The sequence below is a fragment of the Eretmochelys imbricata genome, chromosome 8 (assembly GCF_965152235.1).
Source record: "Eretmochelys imbricata isolate rEreImb1 chromosome 8, rEreImb1.hap1, whole genome shotgun sequence".
Taxonomy (NCBI): Eukaryota; Metazoa; Chordata; order Testudines; family Cheloniidae; genus Eretmochelys; species Eretmochelys imbricata.
The window spans coordinates 47,274,844-47,292,104 of NC_135579.1; the positions used below are offsets into that span (position 1 = coordinate 47,274,844).

Below are 17,261 nucleotides of genomic sequence, written 5' to 3' on the forward strand. Positions count from 1 at the left end.
CTATAGGTTCTGACACTGTGCTTGTCACGGCAGTATTTGAGGGTTCCTTAGAAATTTAAGTATTGCTAAATCTTGTGTCTGCCAAACATATTCCAGGGACACCTGGAGCAAATTCTTCATTATTAGATTAAATAGATAGATCATTGCTTCAAATCTACCATCACATGTGATTATTATATCTCATCCTATCTCATTGTCTCTATCCTTTCACACATTGTGTTCCTGGGCTCCTCTCAGAAGGGCAACTGTAAGTCTGATTTGTAGTGAGAAATTAATTCTCTTTAGTAGCTTGTGACCCATTTTCCCCAGCCACGTTTTTAGAATGGGATCAATAAGTTATACTAAGGAAGCATACATTATAGTTATATAGTTATTGAAATAATTCCCATTGTGACACTGTAAATCTTTACACTCTACAGGAAAACCTTTACAATGGTCCCCCCTGTCCCATATATGAGAAAAGGACAGGGGGCTGCCAATATGTGATGGGGGGTACCAGCCCTGCACTGGGCCTGAAGGGGTTAAGGAGAGCCCCTGGGTACAATCCCCCTTGCCTGCTATAACTGTAGTAGGTGTCAAGTCTGGAGAGAGGAGATAAGAGGACAAGCCCAGCTTGGTGAGAGGGAGGAGACCTCTTGAGCTAGCTTTAACTAGAGACTGCCTTGAAGGTGCCTCCAAGGAAGGACCAGCTGGGGCTAGAGCTTAACTGGAGACATCTAATGTGAAAGCTGCCTTGGCCAGGTAGGCCTGGAGCAGGACCTTTTTGTTACTCGTAACTAGTTTGGCTTCCCTTTTGTTTTGGGCCTGACCGAAGAGTCAGCCGGGGAAGAGTATGTGAGGCGGGGCCACAGGGCACACTGGGAAACAGCCCAAAGGGACAGAGGGGTCAGTATCCCGAACTGACAGCACAACTGTCCATCTCACTTGGTTGGAGCTGACCTAAAGTGAAGAGAGATGAAAGTCAAATAACCTATGAGTGCTATTCTCAGGGTATCCTCCTGCTTTCTGGGGCAGGTGGACCAGAAACAGAGAGCTGGCAAACAATGCAACAGTTCTGGGAGGTCCTGAAAGGTGCTGTGAAGAGTCATTTGCATTGTATGCCGCTTGCCACTACGTGTGCTACAATCACACCCCCCAGTTGCAAGGTCAACATACCCAAAGGCAGGGGCTAGGCCTTCGCTGCCAAAATAAGGCAATAGCACGTGTTAGCTGCAAATCCCAGGGGAGGCAAGGCTCTGTAGTGCTTTACCTTGATGTAGCTAGTCAAGGTCGACTCTGGGTGGAGGTATGGTGTTGACCTCTGGTAGCGATAGCAAGGTAAAAAGTACATGTGCTTTGTCTGTCCTAGGAATTAACAGCAAGAGATCAAATGTGCATTAGTTCTCTTTCTGTAGAGAGCCAGAGAGAGAGAGGAAGCAGTCAAAAAAGAAGAAATGTGACTGGATAGTTTATGGACCTGTGCTAAAGGTTCAAAGGCCAGCTGTTATCTCGCCGGGGGAAGCTGAGATTGGAAGGGGGCTGCAGGCATGGTTAGAAACAGACCCTGCCTTCAAATAGCAAACTGCCCCCCTTGATGACACAGGTTTTAAAACCACTCCTCCCCCGCTGCCCCAGCTGAGAAGATCGCAGCCCTGGCTGGTTTGTCTGGCCGTGCTGTTGGCACTGTGTTGCAACACAAAAGAGAGAGGAGCCGAAAAAGCAAACGTGCCCATGCGCGCAAAAAAAAAAAAAGCGCCAAAAACCCAGCCCAGGTCAAGGTCTGGGAGGTAAATTTGTAACTCGGGGAAGATTGTCAGGAAGCAGGTTATAATGTGCAAGCAGGCTTCCCGCTCCCTCCTCCCCTGAGAGCCTCCTTTGTCAGGGTGACCGGAGCACCCTTCCCAGGCTAGTGAGCTGGAGGCCAGGGACACAGCTCAGAGATGCAGGTCCCCCAGTGCACGGCGACGGGCTCCTTTTCTCCTTTCCGTAAGTCCCCGCCTCACCCTTTCTTAAAATGTAAAGCTGAACGGTGCTGACCTGACACTGTCAAGCCGAGCGAGCAGGCCATATGCATTGCCTTGAATCCGACTCTGCCAGGAGAGGGGCTGATGAGACACAAGGGCTGCCTGGAGTCTTTACAAATAGCAACGCTCCATTGTTTTCTCTGGGGCTTTGCAACAGCATGGCTTGTCTCTGTCTTCCTGTAGCAGTCCTGGAAACCTTGCAAGTTGAGGTTTGTCACAGTGTAACTCGGGTGCCAGCATGCAAGTTTTGGGAAGAAACAAGCTTTTGCAGCATTGTGTTTAAATCTCCCGTTGCTCTGGGTTTGATTTATTTCTCCCTGATAAGCCTGGGTTCATAAATGTTCAGTACATGTTTTCCTCTTATAGTGCATGAACAATAACATGCATCAAAAAGAAGCGGGAATGGGATGCAATTCTGTAACGGACGCATACTGCTTGGGGCTCACACTTTGCAAATAAGGGTACATTTATAAAACAGTTTATAAAGGGTTAATGATTCATAGATGTTATAGGCATGAACAGGTGGTTGTAAGTGTAAACACATGTTTGCATTGCAACATTTAGTGGTGGAAACAAGTGAAGAATCAGGGGGAGGAGACGTAGTTTCTTGGTTTTGTTTTGGGGCACTCTGATTTGCCAGGGCTGGCTGGGGTAGTTCTGCTGGATGGGCCAGAATCCTCCACAAATGAGGCATGGTAGTCACTAGGCCTACTCCTGAGCTGTCTGAAGCTACTTATGTGATTTCCATTGTGGGCATGTAGCCTGGCAGGACACACTCAGAATTGCTCTCTGGTAGAACCAATGGGAACTCACGGGGAAGGGGAGGAGTTTATAAATAGGAAGAGTGGGAGCCAGATTAAAGTGGAAGATTTATGGTGGGAGCACTACAAGGACCAGATATCTGTACCATAGGGATTGTATTCCAGCAACTTTACCCATTTTGTGGAATTTAGATAGCAGGCTGCTTGCTCCCTCACCCCCCTTGCAGAAGCAGACAAAGAGGACTAAAATGGCTGTAGGCTATGCAGATTGCAGACTGGTGTGGCAAAGACTCTGGGGGAGTTTGAAGGAGACTGGGGGACTAGTGCTTGTTTCCCAGTTTTAAGGAGATGGCATGCCCTAGAGAGCGTTTAGGTTCTGTTCCACAGAAACTGAGAAGAGAAGAGGCCCAGGGAGGTGTATGTATGTGCATGATTATACTTTGCATTTTAACTCATGATAGTAACAAATACTAAAACTTGGGGAGGGGGAAGCCCCCTTGAAGCAGTATAGTCAATATGCAAGAGTTGTTATTGATGATATTCATAATTGTTTCAAGGGTTATAAGCAAACTGTTATGTATGCATAACTTTATATAGATTGAGTAAATGTTTATCTTTAGTGATTTTGAGCCACTCTCCAGTTACATATTTAATGCGATATTATACATCAGCATGGAAAAATTGATGATATTTTTAAAATCAAATTTTTAATTTAAATCGGACTTTATTTAAATCAGTTTTTAAATTTAAATTTTGTTTAAAAATAAACAATAAAAACAAACCTACTTAATAAAACAATAAAATAAAAATAAACCTATTTAAAATTAAATTTGAAAGTCGGACAGTCTATGTTAAGGTCTAAATTTATAATAATCTATGAATTTCATTTAAGTGAAATAAAAATAATGCTAAGCAGTACTCATTTCCTGCCGAAGTTTTAAAGCAAGTCACAGCACTGAACTGGTGGAAGTCTGGCTAAGCACCTGAAACCAGAGTTTGTTGAAGAAGGATGTTGATAAATTGGCGAGGGTTCAGAGAAGAACCATGAGAATGATTAAAGGATTAAAAAACCTGCCTGATCGTGATAGACTCAAGTGATAGAGAAGGTAAAGGGGTGACTTGATTACAGTCAGATGAGGTGATCCCAAACGATCCCTTCTGGCACTGGAATCTATGGAAAAGTGCTAAACCAGCTTTTGACGGCAGTAATCTTTGCTGCAGGTGCAGAGAGATTATTTTGTTCATTTCAGTTTATTCAGTTGGTTCAGTTCAATTCAAAGACTAGTTTATTCAAAGTTAAGACACTGATTGAAAGTTGAAAAAGCAGGAAAACTTGTTTTTTTTCTTCCCTTTTCTTCTAATCTATGAATAAAAACCAGGAATGAAGGATGAGATCTACTAGTTCTAAAATCTCAAAGGGTATGGCAACCAGAGACCATTAGTTCAATTCACTAACTACAGATAATCCTTATTTTGTTTACTAAATCAGTTAGTTTTAAATGTAAAACATATTTTGATCACCTCTTTTTTCCTGATGTATCCAGCACATTTATGGTATTTTTTATTTAACTAACTCTTAAAAATGCTGGTTTTGACATTTTTTAAATGAATTCTAATTTCCATCCAAATAAGGCTTGACAGAAATCCCAAGTAAAAAATTAACAATCATCTAGTAAATAAGAAATGCATCATTCACCATTTTCTAACATAAAATATAAAAATTATTAATCTGAAAAAATGTATGTTAAGTTGTATCATTGCTTAAATAAATGTGTATAGGTATACTATAGTGTCCTGATTAGCAAAAAGTACCAAATGTAGTGTAAAAGCTTTATTTTGTTGCAAATCAATGTTTTTTAATGATTATCAACCAGTGAGTATCGACTTTTCTTTAGGAAAATAATACTAAGTACAAATTAAAACAAGATTAAAATTGATTATTTAAATCGTTTTCCGACTTGCTAATTTAAATCATGATTAAAAGCAGTGATTAAAATAGCTTTGATTTAAATCAATCCATCTTGTAATATGTATCAAACTCCTGGTCTGTACCCCAGCAGAGAGGTGAGCTGAGGTACAGGAAAATAGAAAGAAATATTATGCCAAGCATTAGCCTGGTGCTTTTTTCAAGTCTGGTTCCCCAAGTACATCAGTAGGAGGGGGATATAGATGCTTATAAAAGCAACCTGTTGAGCTGCTGGACTCTAACAATTAGTAACAATTGATCTAACTGCTTATTACACTGTCAATCATTTATTAGGGGAACAGAGTGGGTGAGGTAATGTCTTTTATTGGACCAACTTATGTTGGTGAGAGAGACAATCATTTATTGACCCTTTACTAACTATTTATAAATGCACCCTAAATATATGACCCATCTTGAGTCAGTAAAGGGTTCCAAATCACAGAGCACACATGGATTGAAGCAGCAATTAAACTCACTGCTTCCTTGATAAATGGAGTTCTGTAAACTGATGTTAATGTCAGTTTAACAATGATATCGGTGAGTGCATTGAAAGATTCATTGGTTAACAAGAAGTGTGTTATGTAAGCTGATTAATAGTTGTGTGACACAACACACAAGATAGTCAACAGAATTTCCTGGTGGACAATATGCAACGTGTACATATTGTTTTCAAATCAGTGTAAATCATTACTTTATACAGTGCAAACTATTGCAGTGAGTAAACTTCATCTGTCATGCAGGGTTGTGGCTGGTCTTTCACAGATGCTAAGACTGATGGGCGCTGGTCATACAGCAGAGAACCAGGCCCTTTGTCTTGTACCTTGCGTTCTATTTCCCACCTGCACAAATGGACTGCAAACCGGAGGTCACACTCTAACAAGTTAGATTCCTTCTGTGATCTGGCCCCTTTATGTTGTTCTGGTGCCACAAACGGGCCGCAAAGTCACCAGATCTCATCATGGCGGGGAGTCCCTTGGCATGGAGAGTCAGTAGCTGGTGTAGACTTAGCATAGCTGGCTCTAACACCACCCCTAGCATAGTGGGGTATCATAGAGGCGGGAGAGGGTGTGGCTAAAGCTTTACTGTGCTCCAGCTAGTCTCAGCTGGCCCTTTGGGTCCGTAATCATCCTGCCTGGTTTAGCGTAGCTCTGATGCTGCTCTGAACTAGGCAGATGTTAAGCCCTGTGTAGAGCTAGACTCAGAATCAAGTAGCTGCTCCTTTGGATATGCTCTCCACCTTAACTGCACCCTGCGAATACTGATTATAACTACTAGTCTGGCCGTGTGATCATAGCAGCATTTTGCAGCCACTTGGCATGGCTGTAAATGGTGACACCAGGCGCAGGGCAGTGGGGAATCAGGACCAGAGGGTTGAACCGGATGCAGAATACCGTACGAAGAGTAGAACTGGGGTGAGCTATTTGTAGGCTATGATTTTTTGACTGAAATTCAGCTGGTTTCTTGTTTGAGAACAGACTGATATTTATGAATTTGTGTGCCATCGGTGATGATTGAGTGATTGCTCCAAGCAAACAAATTTCAGCCCACAGATTGCTTACAAGCTGAGCCTGGTGGGTGTATTTCCTCTTTGTTGTTACTGCTGTGTGATTAGTCACCTTAAAGATATAAGTCCAAAATCCAGGGACTCTGCCCCCACCCCATGAAATAGGCTGTGTGCTGGGTAACACTGGAAGGTAGAAGGAGGGGGGAGGAAGTGTGTGTGTGTGTGTGTGTGGAGGGAGGGAAAGAGGGAGGGAATCCGTCTGCCAGGCTGCAGAGTCAAGCCACGTTCAGGATTTGTGATTATATCGGTTAGACAAGAGAAGTAATGTGGTGTAGTGGACTAGGCAGTGGAGTGGGAGTCAATAAACTGGGGTTCAGTCCCTGGCTCTGCAACTGATTTGCTGTGCAAGCCTGGCCAAGTCACTGTGCTTGTTTCCCTGTCTATGTAAACTGTAAGCTCTTGGGCTTGTCCCTCAGCATGTGTGCAGAATACTTAACAGGATGGGGCCCTGCTCTCAGGGCCTGCAGGTGCTACTCAGTGCCAGTAATAACTGTCTAAAAGCCCTCGGTACACGAGGGTGCTAGATAAATTTGTGCACAAACCAGAAAGGTGTCTCTGCATTGCTGAGTTGTTTGAGTTGCTGCAATCCTTTACGGTCGTTGGATAGCCGGAGACAGTGTTTCTGTCGCTCATTCACATTAATGCAGTGGGGTGGTTAACAGTGAAAAACAGTTAAATTTGGGTTGTGGGGATGGGCACAGGAATCGGTAGTATTTTTGTAGGGGAGGGGGCTGGTGGTGTAAGGTTTGTAGGCCTGCCAGGAAGTTGTGTCCAGCTTTGCCCATGAGAGCTGTGAGGATGGGAGAACGCCCCTGACTATGGATGCTTGAGTCAACCTTAGCAGCAGCAAGCTGGTCACTCATTGTGCATGTGTGGAATAGACAGGCATCATGCTGCCAGGAGTAAGATATGTGGCATTCTGAGTGTCAAGGACCAGTGTATTGCCCTTTTGGCTCGAGTGGTTTGCTACAATTCAGGGTCTTGCAGGGTTGTTTCCATTAGGCTGAGAAATCAGTGATGCGTGTCAGGTATTTTCTTGCAGTTTATTCACAGTCTTCTTTCCCAGAACATAGTTAGAACAAACAATGCCATGCAGTTTCCTTGCTGAGATCCCACTCCAGCAATCTCTGTGCCCAAGAAGCCCTCTGCCTTTTTTTTTTCTCAGGCTCACGCTTGCAACACCATCTCCTGTGTCCATCAAAGGCCTGGTCTACCCTAGAGTTAGAGCAATACAAGGCAGCTTGCGTCGCCCTAACTATGGAAGTACTGACATTTAAACGTTACTCCTGCTGACGTAACTGCCCTGCTACGCTGACTTAATAACTCCACCTCTACAAGAGACACAGAGTCAATGTCAATGTAGTTAGGTCACCGCAGTGTCAGTGTTGCTTATGTCAACTGTTACTGGCTTTCAGGAGCCATCCCACAGTGCCCCAGACTGACAATACAATAGATACGGGTGCTCCCGGTGAGGACATCCACTACCAACACAAGGAGCAAAGTGTAAACTCGCACAAGCAGTGTAGTTATGATGGCGGCTATATGCCGATGTAAGTTAGATCGACTTAATTTTGTAGTGTAGACATGACCCAAGTACGTACTTGGGCCCTGTCACCAGAGTGTCTGAGCACCTCACAATCTTTCAAATTCTTGTCCTCACAACATCCTGGTGAGATAGGGCCCTGCTGGTAATCTCATTGTACAGATGGAGAACTGAGTCCTGGGGAGGGTAATGATACAGGAAATTATCAGAGCAGAGACTTCCTGCTCCAACACACACCGCCTGTAAATGATGATCTAGCCCTGCTTTTGCAACTGGGGAAACCCATCAGTCCGCACAGCTTAGCTCTGACCTGCCACGTGGCCTGTTGCTTGCTTTGGGGTGGTCCACACTGCCCCGGCTGTTTGTACTTGCTCCTTTTGTTGATCCTGGAGGAGGGTGCTTGTCACCCATTGGCTTAACGAGGTCTGTGATTTGTTTTTTGGATAAGACTTACTAGCCATTAGCACCTTTCAGCGTAGGAAGTGATTGACCAATCTCTCTCGTGATCCTGGCCTCAGACACTGGTCTAAATGTGAAGAAAGCAAGACATGAAAGCCACGTCCAGTGTTTCCTGCCATGCTTCAGTCTAGTCATTTGAGTGTCCAGAGTTCCTGGCATAGGTTGAATGCTCCATGTCTGTTTCAGCTAGTCTTTTGTGTCCTGTGTTCTTTCAGGTGACTTATAAACTTCCCTGTCACAATCTGAGGTAGGACGTAGTGAGAGGAATATAGGCTGAAGCCTGGTCTATGCTACAAAGTTAGTTTGTTGTAAGCTGCCTTCCGTCGACCTAATTGTGCATATGTGTATGATTAAGTGGCCCATTATGCTAACATAGTAACGCCACCTCCCTGAGCAGCGTTGAGCCAAGGTTGATGTACAGTAGACACAGCGCAAGTGTAGACAGTGCGTTACTTATGTCGACCCTAACTGTCCTCCAGTAGCTGTCCCATGATCCCAACGATGACCGCTCTGGTCACCATTGTGAACTTCACTGCCCAGGGGTCCTGGAGTCCAGCAGCTACTCTCTCTTTAAAGCCCTGTGAATTTCTCAATTTCCTTTTCCTGATTGCCCGGCTTGGTGAGCACACCTAGCAACTCTTCATTGTTGTGTGCAGCTGCCCAGCCGACCATGCCAACTGCATGGTCCAGCCACGCTCCTGCCTGGAGTAGATGATACTGGATCTCCTGGACCTGTAGGGAGAAGAGGCTGTGCACGCACAGCTCTGGACTAGCTACAGAAAAGTGGACCTCCATAAGCAGGTTGCTCGGGGGATGCAGGAAAAGGGCTATGACAGGGATCGGCAGCAGAGCCGCGTGAAAGCCAAGGAGCTGCAATAGGTGTACCAGAAGGTCAGGAGGGCCAACAATTGATCCAGTGCCAAGCCACGGACCTGCTGCTTTTACAATGAGCTATATGCCGTTCTCAGCAGAGATCCCACCACCATTCCACACAACACCTTCGGTACCTCCAAGAAGCCTGAGTCATAGGACTTTGTCATGAGCTATGAAGTGGATGAGGAAAAGGAGGAGGAGAAGGGCAACTGGGGAATCAAGCTGCGCAGCAAGCCAGCCCTGTTTTTGACTCCACCAGTCAAGCACAGTTGAGCCCGATGCAGGGGAAAGAACCACGGGTAAGTGTATACATACATTTTCCATTACCGGGATGGCTCCCCGGGCCCCTGAAAATAGCAGGACACAGCTTTTGACTCTTCATTAATTTACTTGTGCTAGAAGAGGGAGTGGCATGACCAAGACAGGTAGAGTTGCTAACTGCTTTTCAGTCACCTCTAGAGTTAGGTGCGGGGAGGCAGGATGCAGGGGACCATGCAGAGCAGTTTGTTTATGGACACAGGGATGTCCCTTGAATTCTCATGAGAGATCTCAATGAAATTTCCATGGATGTCCTCTGCAATCTTCTCCCAAAGGTTTCTAGGGATGGCAGCTTAATTTCTTCCTCCGTGGTAGGACACTTCTCCATGTCAGTCAGCAAAAACTTCAGCAGGCACCATTGCAGTATAGAAGGTAGCAGAATATGGGTCCAGGTAGCTTCAGGACACGAGCAGCAGCTGTGCTCTCCGCACCTTTGCTACCCTCAGGAGTGAGATCAGCTAAAATCACCAATGCCAATATTCGGTGCCATTGCCTTATGGTACTAGTTATAGGCCTCTGAGCAATTCCCTCCTCGTTTCTCTAACCCCTGGTGGGCCGTATTCACCATGACTGGTGCTGTGCACAAGTAATCCCAAGCAGAATTGTGAATGAGGAGGTAGTGCTTAAAACTTTAGGGGAGCAAGGGGAGTGAGTTCTGCCGCTTAACTTTTGCTTTCTTTCATGACTATAGTGATGACGGTACCTGTGTGTGTTTTATCTGCAGCTGCTGCCATTGTGGCCTTGAGCCTCCTCCTCCAACCCTGTGGAACACCAGAGTCAGATAAGGGGGAGAAAGAAGAGTACTCGGGATGACTTATTCAGTGAGATCCTGCAAGCCAGGGCTGCATTGGACCATGAGCACAAGACCTGTGGGGTGAACACTGGAGACAGCTTGGAGAAGGAAAGAATGGAGAGGAGAAACACCAGGACATAATGGGGCTTCTCCAGCAGCAAACACAGATGCTGCAGACTCTGGTGGACTTAGAGGTTCAACAATCCTGTGTTCGCCTCCCTCTGCAGAACTCAATATTGGGACCTCCCTATTCCACCTTCATAGGGGTAGTTTGACTTCTTTATTTTTGGGGGGGAGAGGCAGCTCCAGCAAGGCCAATGGGGCCGTGCATGGGGGGCAAATTCTGTGTTTGCCCGAGGCTTGCCATGTCTGTGTAGCTGAAATGGACATGAATGTTCTCTTCCCTTCATAAGTTCTTCACTCTTAATTTATTAAGTTTTAATAAGTTTTAAATACATTTGTTTTAAAATTTCATGGTTGTGGGTTTTTTACTGAATTCTGTTACAAAATACAGCTCTCTTATTTAAAACATAACTCATATTTATTAGTTTGCAACACCTGTTACCGAATGCTTAGCAGGCCTGAAAGCAACCAATTACTTGTTTCAGAGTAACAGCCGTGTTCGTCTGTATTCGCAAAAAGAAAAGAAGTACTTGTGGCACCTTAGAGACTAACCAATTTATTTGAGCATAAGCTTTCGTGAGCTACAGCTCACTTCATCCGATGCATACTGTGGAAAATACAGAAGATGTTTGTTTTTATACACACACATCATGAAAAAATGGGTGTTTATCACTACAAAATGGCCCGCCTTGATTATCATACACATTGTAAGGAGAGTGATCACTTTACATAAGCTATTACCAGCAGGAGAGTGGGGTGGGGGAGAGAAAAAACCTTTTGTAGTGATAAACACCCATTTTTTCATGATTTGTGTGTATAAAAACAAACATCTTCTGTATTTTCCACAGTATGCATCCGATGAAGTGAGCTGTAGCTCACGAAAGCTTGTGCTCAAATAAATTGGTTAGTCTCTAAGGTGCCACAAGTACTCCTTAACCAATTACTTGTTACTGATAGTGTGCCACAACTCCTAGGATAAGCCACAAACAAAATTAATAGAGGTATTGGCAATGTTGTATTCCTACATGTACAGCAATCACCACACAATTCCTAACAGGCCACAAAAGAGCAGAGCTAGGTAGAGCATGGTGCAGCAAAACACATTACTATGGCTCACTGTTAAAATGCTCTTTCAAAGCCTCCTTGAGCCATATAGCTACTCAGTTAGCTCAGCCAATACAAGAGCTATTAGAAGTTTAAACTCAGCAGACAGCCACTCCAACTCTTCCCTCCACCCTGGCAGAAAGGTTTTCCCCCTTTGCGTCAAAACGTATCCAGGACAAAGCGGGCAGCTATGCCCATTGGACCTCAGTGAGAAAAATATCCCAATCTTCTGAGTAAACAAAGCCAACATCCCTTCAATTGACCAAAAGCACGTTCAACTGTCATTCTGCACCTGCTGAGCCAGTAGCTGAATCATACCTTGGCGCTGTCGATGGCCTGTGTATGGGTTCGTGAGCAAGGGGTAGGCTGGGTTGCCCAGGATCACTACTGACACTTCAACATTCCCAGTGGTAATCCACCAGTTAGGAAAGAAAGTCCCTACTTGTAGCTTTCTGAACGGTCCTGTGTTCCTGAAGATGCGAAGACCATGCATTGTCCCTGACCAACCAACACTGACGTTGGTGAAGCCTCCCCGGTGATCCCCGGATGCTTGTATAACCATAGAAAAGTAGCCCTTTCTGTTGATGTGCTTTATGGCAAGGTGGTCTGGTGCCATAATAGGGACGTGCGTGCTGTCTAGCACTCCACCGCAGCTTGGGAACCCCATTGCTGCAAATCCATCCACTGTCTTGCACGTTGCAAGAGTCACAGTTCTGCGTAGCAGGAAGCGATTGATGGCGTTGCACACCTGCATGACAACGGCCCCTGCAGTGGTTTGCCTGACTCCAAACTGATTTCCAGCTGACCGGTAGCAATCTGGCATTGCAGGTTTCCACAGTGCCATCGCCACTCGCTTCTCCACTGTCAGTGCAGCTCTCATTTGGGTCTCCCTGCACTGAAGGGCTGGGGCAAGTTCGATGCATAGATCCGGGAACGTGGCCTTGCGCATCGGGGAGTTCTGCTGCTGCTGCTCATCATCCCAATCTTGCACCACGGTGCAATCTCACCAGTCAGTGCTCATTTCTCAGGCCCAGAAGTGGCGCTCCACCATTTGCAGCTGCTCTGTGAATGCCGCCACCCACAACAATCTCTCCTCCAAGAAATCATCGTGTTCCCTGCTGATTGGGTGGTTCTTGTGGCTTTGCGAATACTACAGCATTGTGCGTCCTGTGCTTGCAATGCTCCTGGCAATAGTGCCGAGATATGTGGGCTCCATGCTTTCGCTGGAGATGGTGGAGAGCGAAGAGGGTCAAATGGGTTTGTGGGATTTTGAAAAAAGGCATGAAAATTATGTGATACAGATGTCATTATGGGATGGATTGGAGACGGTTGCACACTGGGAAGTTGACCCCATGCTCCCAGTCACCCCTGCGCAACTCATTTTGGCTTCATTATGCATTGCCACAACATCCCAAAAGACAGAGCACTGGACGGTGGCAGGTTGCCCACTGGGATACCTACCTGTGGTGCGCTGCCCTTGCACTGACACAAGCATTCCTGGTGAGTATGCACAAGGAGCCAAGCATGTATGTGCACGAGCGCGGTACAAACTGCGGTGGCCCTTGACATCAGTGTGTAGTGTAGACGTGGCCTTAGTGAGGGGAATTGGTTAGCCTTTAGGTATGTACCACCCTAGGACCTCAAAGGTTTTTGGAACTCATGTTGCTTTTTGAAATACATGATCAATATATATGTTTGGTTTTCCTTCAAAAGATCAGGGTCCCTGACTGCATACCAGTTATAGGAGGACTATGGGACAGATCTATGGACTGCCTCTATCTGGGTCACAGAGTTGTCATCTGTCCTGGGACTCCTCAGGTCTGGACCCCAAATATATGGGGAAGAAATATCTGAACTCCACTGGTTTCTAATTTCATATAATTTATTACCAAAACTAAATAGCTGGAGCAAAAAGCATAAAATAAAATGCATCCAAACACATCAAATTAACAGAGCGTGAGTTTATATCAAATCCTCAACCGAATCTACTTCTCAGGTTGATTTAAATTGTATCCAATAAACCTACAATTTATAAGCTTTGGCTGCTAATTTGGGATGGCAGCAGTTTTGTATAACTGTCAGTTCCCAAACTCAGGGTATTATTAATCTCTGTGCCACTCAGTTTGTTTATTCCAGCCGAATGGCTGGATAGATGGAGGGTTAGATCACTCTCAGGTTGAAATCAATGTTGAGACTACAGGCTTGATGCCAATTAAGGCAGCCTGCCAAAATTGTGGGTGGGTGGGTGATAGCCAATCTCCTCCCTCCCCTCCACTTGCATTACATGGAAAATTCCAATACAATTCAAGACTACACAGCTTGCCAGTCACATTCTTGCAAACAAAGCGTATGCGTGCAAAGGATCAAAATTCAGTTTCTGATTGGCTGAAACCCTACCATGATTTCTGATGAAAGTAACACTTTTCTATTCAACTGATTTATGAGAAATAATTAAATTCACATCTTGTCCTGAGGGAGGATATTAAAGGTTTTGATGCCATGTCATTAGTAGGGGACAGTTAAGTAGCTTGTCCTGTGACAACTCAAAAGTCTTTTTAATGTGCTATAATTAGGGTGGGTTAAGGCAAATAGAAAGTGTAAGAAGTCCAATGCATTGAAGCTTTTTCATCTTTTGCCCCTAATATAGAACATCTTTGCCTTATGATTTTTTTTCCTTATAGCTTTGAGTTTTGGATCGAAGAGCAATTCAGTCGCATTAGCTTAATTGTATTATAGCATTTGCCATCACCTATACCTTAATCTGCAAAGTAGTGTCCATTAGAACTACACATAACTCTCTCTGAAATCTAACTTTGCAGCTATAGTCTTGTAGTTAAGACACTGGACTGGGATTCAGGAAACCTGGATTTAAGTCCTCTGCCACAGATTTCTTTGTGTGTGATTTTGGGCAAGTCACTGGCACATGTCACACTACAGAGCCTTTGCTGGAGAGCTAGATATTCTTCTGCCAGTATAGCTACACCACTTCCCTGAATGAGAGTAGCTATGCCAACAGAAGCCCTTAGATGCTTGAGCCTTTCAAGCCAAAATGTGCTTTCTGAATAATTCCCTAGTGAGCAGTAAATCTGCAGCTTTGCGCAGACTTTATTTTAAATCAGGTGTAAAATAAGAAGGATGAACATTTGAAAATGTGTCCCAGCACGTGCCCAGTAGGAAAGTCTATTACTTTATAAGCGGGTGTGTTGTGTTGTGCATGTATATTTAAGGACCGGATCCAGCAAAGTGCTTAAGCACATAATTAATTTTAAGCGTTGATGGAACTACTCACATCACTAAAGTTAAGCATGTGGCTAAGTGCTTCGCTGGATTGAGTCTATCTTCACAGCGAAGTGCTTGGTCTAGTGAGGTAATTGTCCAAGCAAATATTTTTGGAAATCCAGGATCAATCCAAATGTGCTTAGCAGGATGATCCCTTCTCCGCTAATGTGCCTCTTTACAGACCAGACTAGCAGTATGGTTAGGAGTAAGGAATTCCTGAGTTCAAGTCCCAAATGTTCACTAACTGTCTTAATAATTAATTACTCCAGTAGTTCCCAATCTGTGGCCTGTGGAGACCTTTCTAGCAGCAAGGGGCTGGTTTCTCCTCCTTCCTTGCAAATAAGAACCTGGATGCTTGTAAAAGCAGCTGGAAACAAAGAGGTGAAATCAAACCAGGTGGCTTTAAGGGCTGCTGCTACAAAAGAGGAGAGGAAAGAAGAGCTGCCCTCAGGGACTGGAGCCCTGAGTTGAGCGATAGCTGCCGCTATTTGCAAAGAGAGGTATGTTCAGTGAGAGAGACACCAGGCAGCATTATGGGGGGGCGGCTCGGGGGAAACCGGATCAGGCACCTGGACAGCATGCCCAAGGGTGAAGGGAACCAAATGGCAGGGAAACATGTGCAAGGGCAGAGGAAGAGGACCAGAAGTCAGACAAATGTGTCAGGAAGCAATGGGGGAAGAGAGGACAGAACAGGTGGGGGGGGGGGAGGGGAGAAGAGAGGACAGAACAGGTGGGAGGGGAAGATGAAATAAAGAACAAGAATAGACCGTATGATTGGCTTTTTAACAAATGGGCAAAACGTGGCATTAAAGTTTATTGTACGTACATCCCTTATGTCATTCTCCTTCTAAGAAATTGCTGTAGTTGCCACAGGAATGTAGTGGGATTGTGAATGGGCAAACGGTGTGGTCTGTTCATTCATGATTCATAGTGCAATGATCATGGGAGGGGAGGTGGTCTGCACAATCATGAATGGGAGAGGAAGTGCTCTGATCATTCATGCATGGGAGGAGGGGGTATCTTCAGACTCTACGAAGAGAAGTGAATAACACTGTGAAAAAGCTTGAGAACCCCATGAATGCTGCCATCTTAAATTCAGCCACTCCCTATTTTAGTTGGCACCTTCTTACCCCCTCATGTTATTTTACCCGATGAAGCCCATTCTGCCAGCCAGTGGATAGGTGTGTGTGTGACATCAGCTTAGGACTTGTCTATACAGGAACGTTTTACCAGTGATACCAGGATCGTTAAACTGATCTAGTTATACCTGTAATATTGCTCATGTGGACACTCTCTCATTCCAGCATCATCCTCTTCTTCCAGCCTTAGTCCCAACTCTCTGGGACTGGCTCTTTGAATTCTTCTCCATTCCAGCCGGACTTGAAGCAGTTCCTCAGAAACTCTGCAGCCAATCAAATGCTTTTGTTTTGACATCCATCTGTCTAGTTTGGGGTCTTCCAAACCTTCTCTAACTCTCCACTTCTAAGTTTAGGACTCATGTCATGGATTTCTTTGGCAAAGTTTTATGGCTGGTGGCCAGCCTAATGCCAATTCTCCTTTTTTTCAGCAGGGCTCAGGACTTTACAGGAGAGTTACTCTTATTCCAGTGTAAGAGTGGCCTATTTCTATTTTACTTAAACCTCTTCCAAAACAACATGAGTTTAAACTGAAAAAAGGCTCTCTTGTACCAGAATAAGTTAGTCCACTCAGGGGGTTACACCAGTATAATTGTGTCGGTTTAAATTCACATGCTCGCTTATAACAGTTTAGACAAGCCCTTAAATTCTTTAAGGCAGTGGCTCTCAACCTTTCCAGACTATTGTACCCCTTTCCAGAGTCTGATTTGTCAAGTGTACCCCAATTTTCACCTCACTTAAAAACTACTTGCTTACAAAATCAGACATAAAAATACAGAAGTGCCACAGCACTCTATTACTGACAAATTGCTGACTTTCTTATTTTTACCATGTAACTATAAAATAAATTGGAATATAAATATTATACTTGCATTTCAGTATATAGAGCAGTGTAAACAAGTCATTGTCTGTATGAAATTTTAGTTTGTACTGACTTTGCTAGTGCTTTTTATGTAGCCTGTTGTAAAATGGGACAAATATCCAGATGAGTTGATGTGCCCCCGGAAGACCTCTGCGTGCCCCCTGAGAACCACTTCTCTCGGGCTCAGCAAGTTGGTGGCAGAGGTGACGTGCAAGGCATTCTAAAGTTACGCATTGTTAAGTGGGTGAGAGTCTAAGTTCGTTAGTGTAACTGACCAGTTAATGGGGTCAGAGGAAAATGTCAATTCACCAGCACAGACTCCTTTAGAATCATCCCTGAATTTGGTCCAATATCCCTGCTTTAAGGTGATTAGAGACCCTGATCATGCGAGGTGCTGAGTGACTCCTAGGAAGTGCATTGCATCCTGAGATCCCACAGAAGTTGATGGGAGTTGAGGATACTCGTTGGCTTTCATGG

General features: G+C 44.7%; 1 protein-coding gene across 1 annotated transcript in view; it reads left to right on the plus strand.

The window, feature by feature from the left end:
- The first annotated feature begins 3,112 nt into the window (after positions 1-3,112).
- RXRG (retinoid X receptor gamma) overlaps positions 3,113-17,261 on the plus strand; it is a 114,520-nt gene continuing 100,371 nt past the window's right edge. Inside the window, exon 1 of the mRNA XM_077824117.1 lies at positions 3,113-3,185. Within this exon, the coding sequence (XP_077680243.1) occupies positions 3,113-3,185 (73 nt within the window). The remainder of the gene's footprint in view (positions 3,186-17,261) is intronic.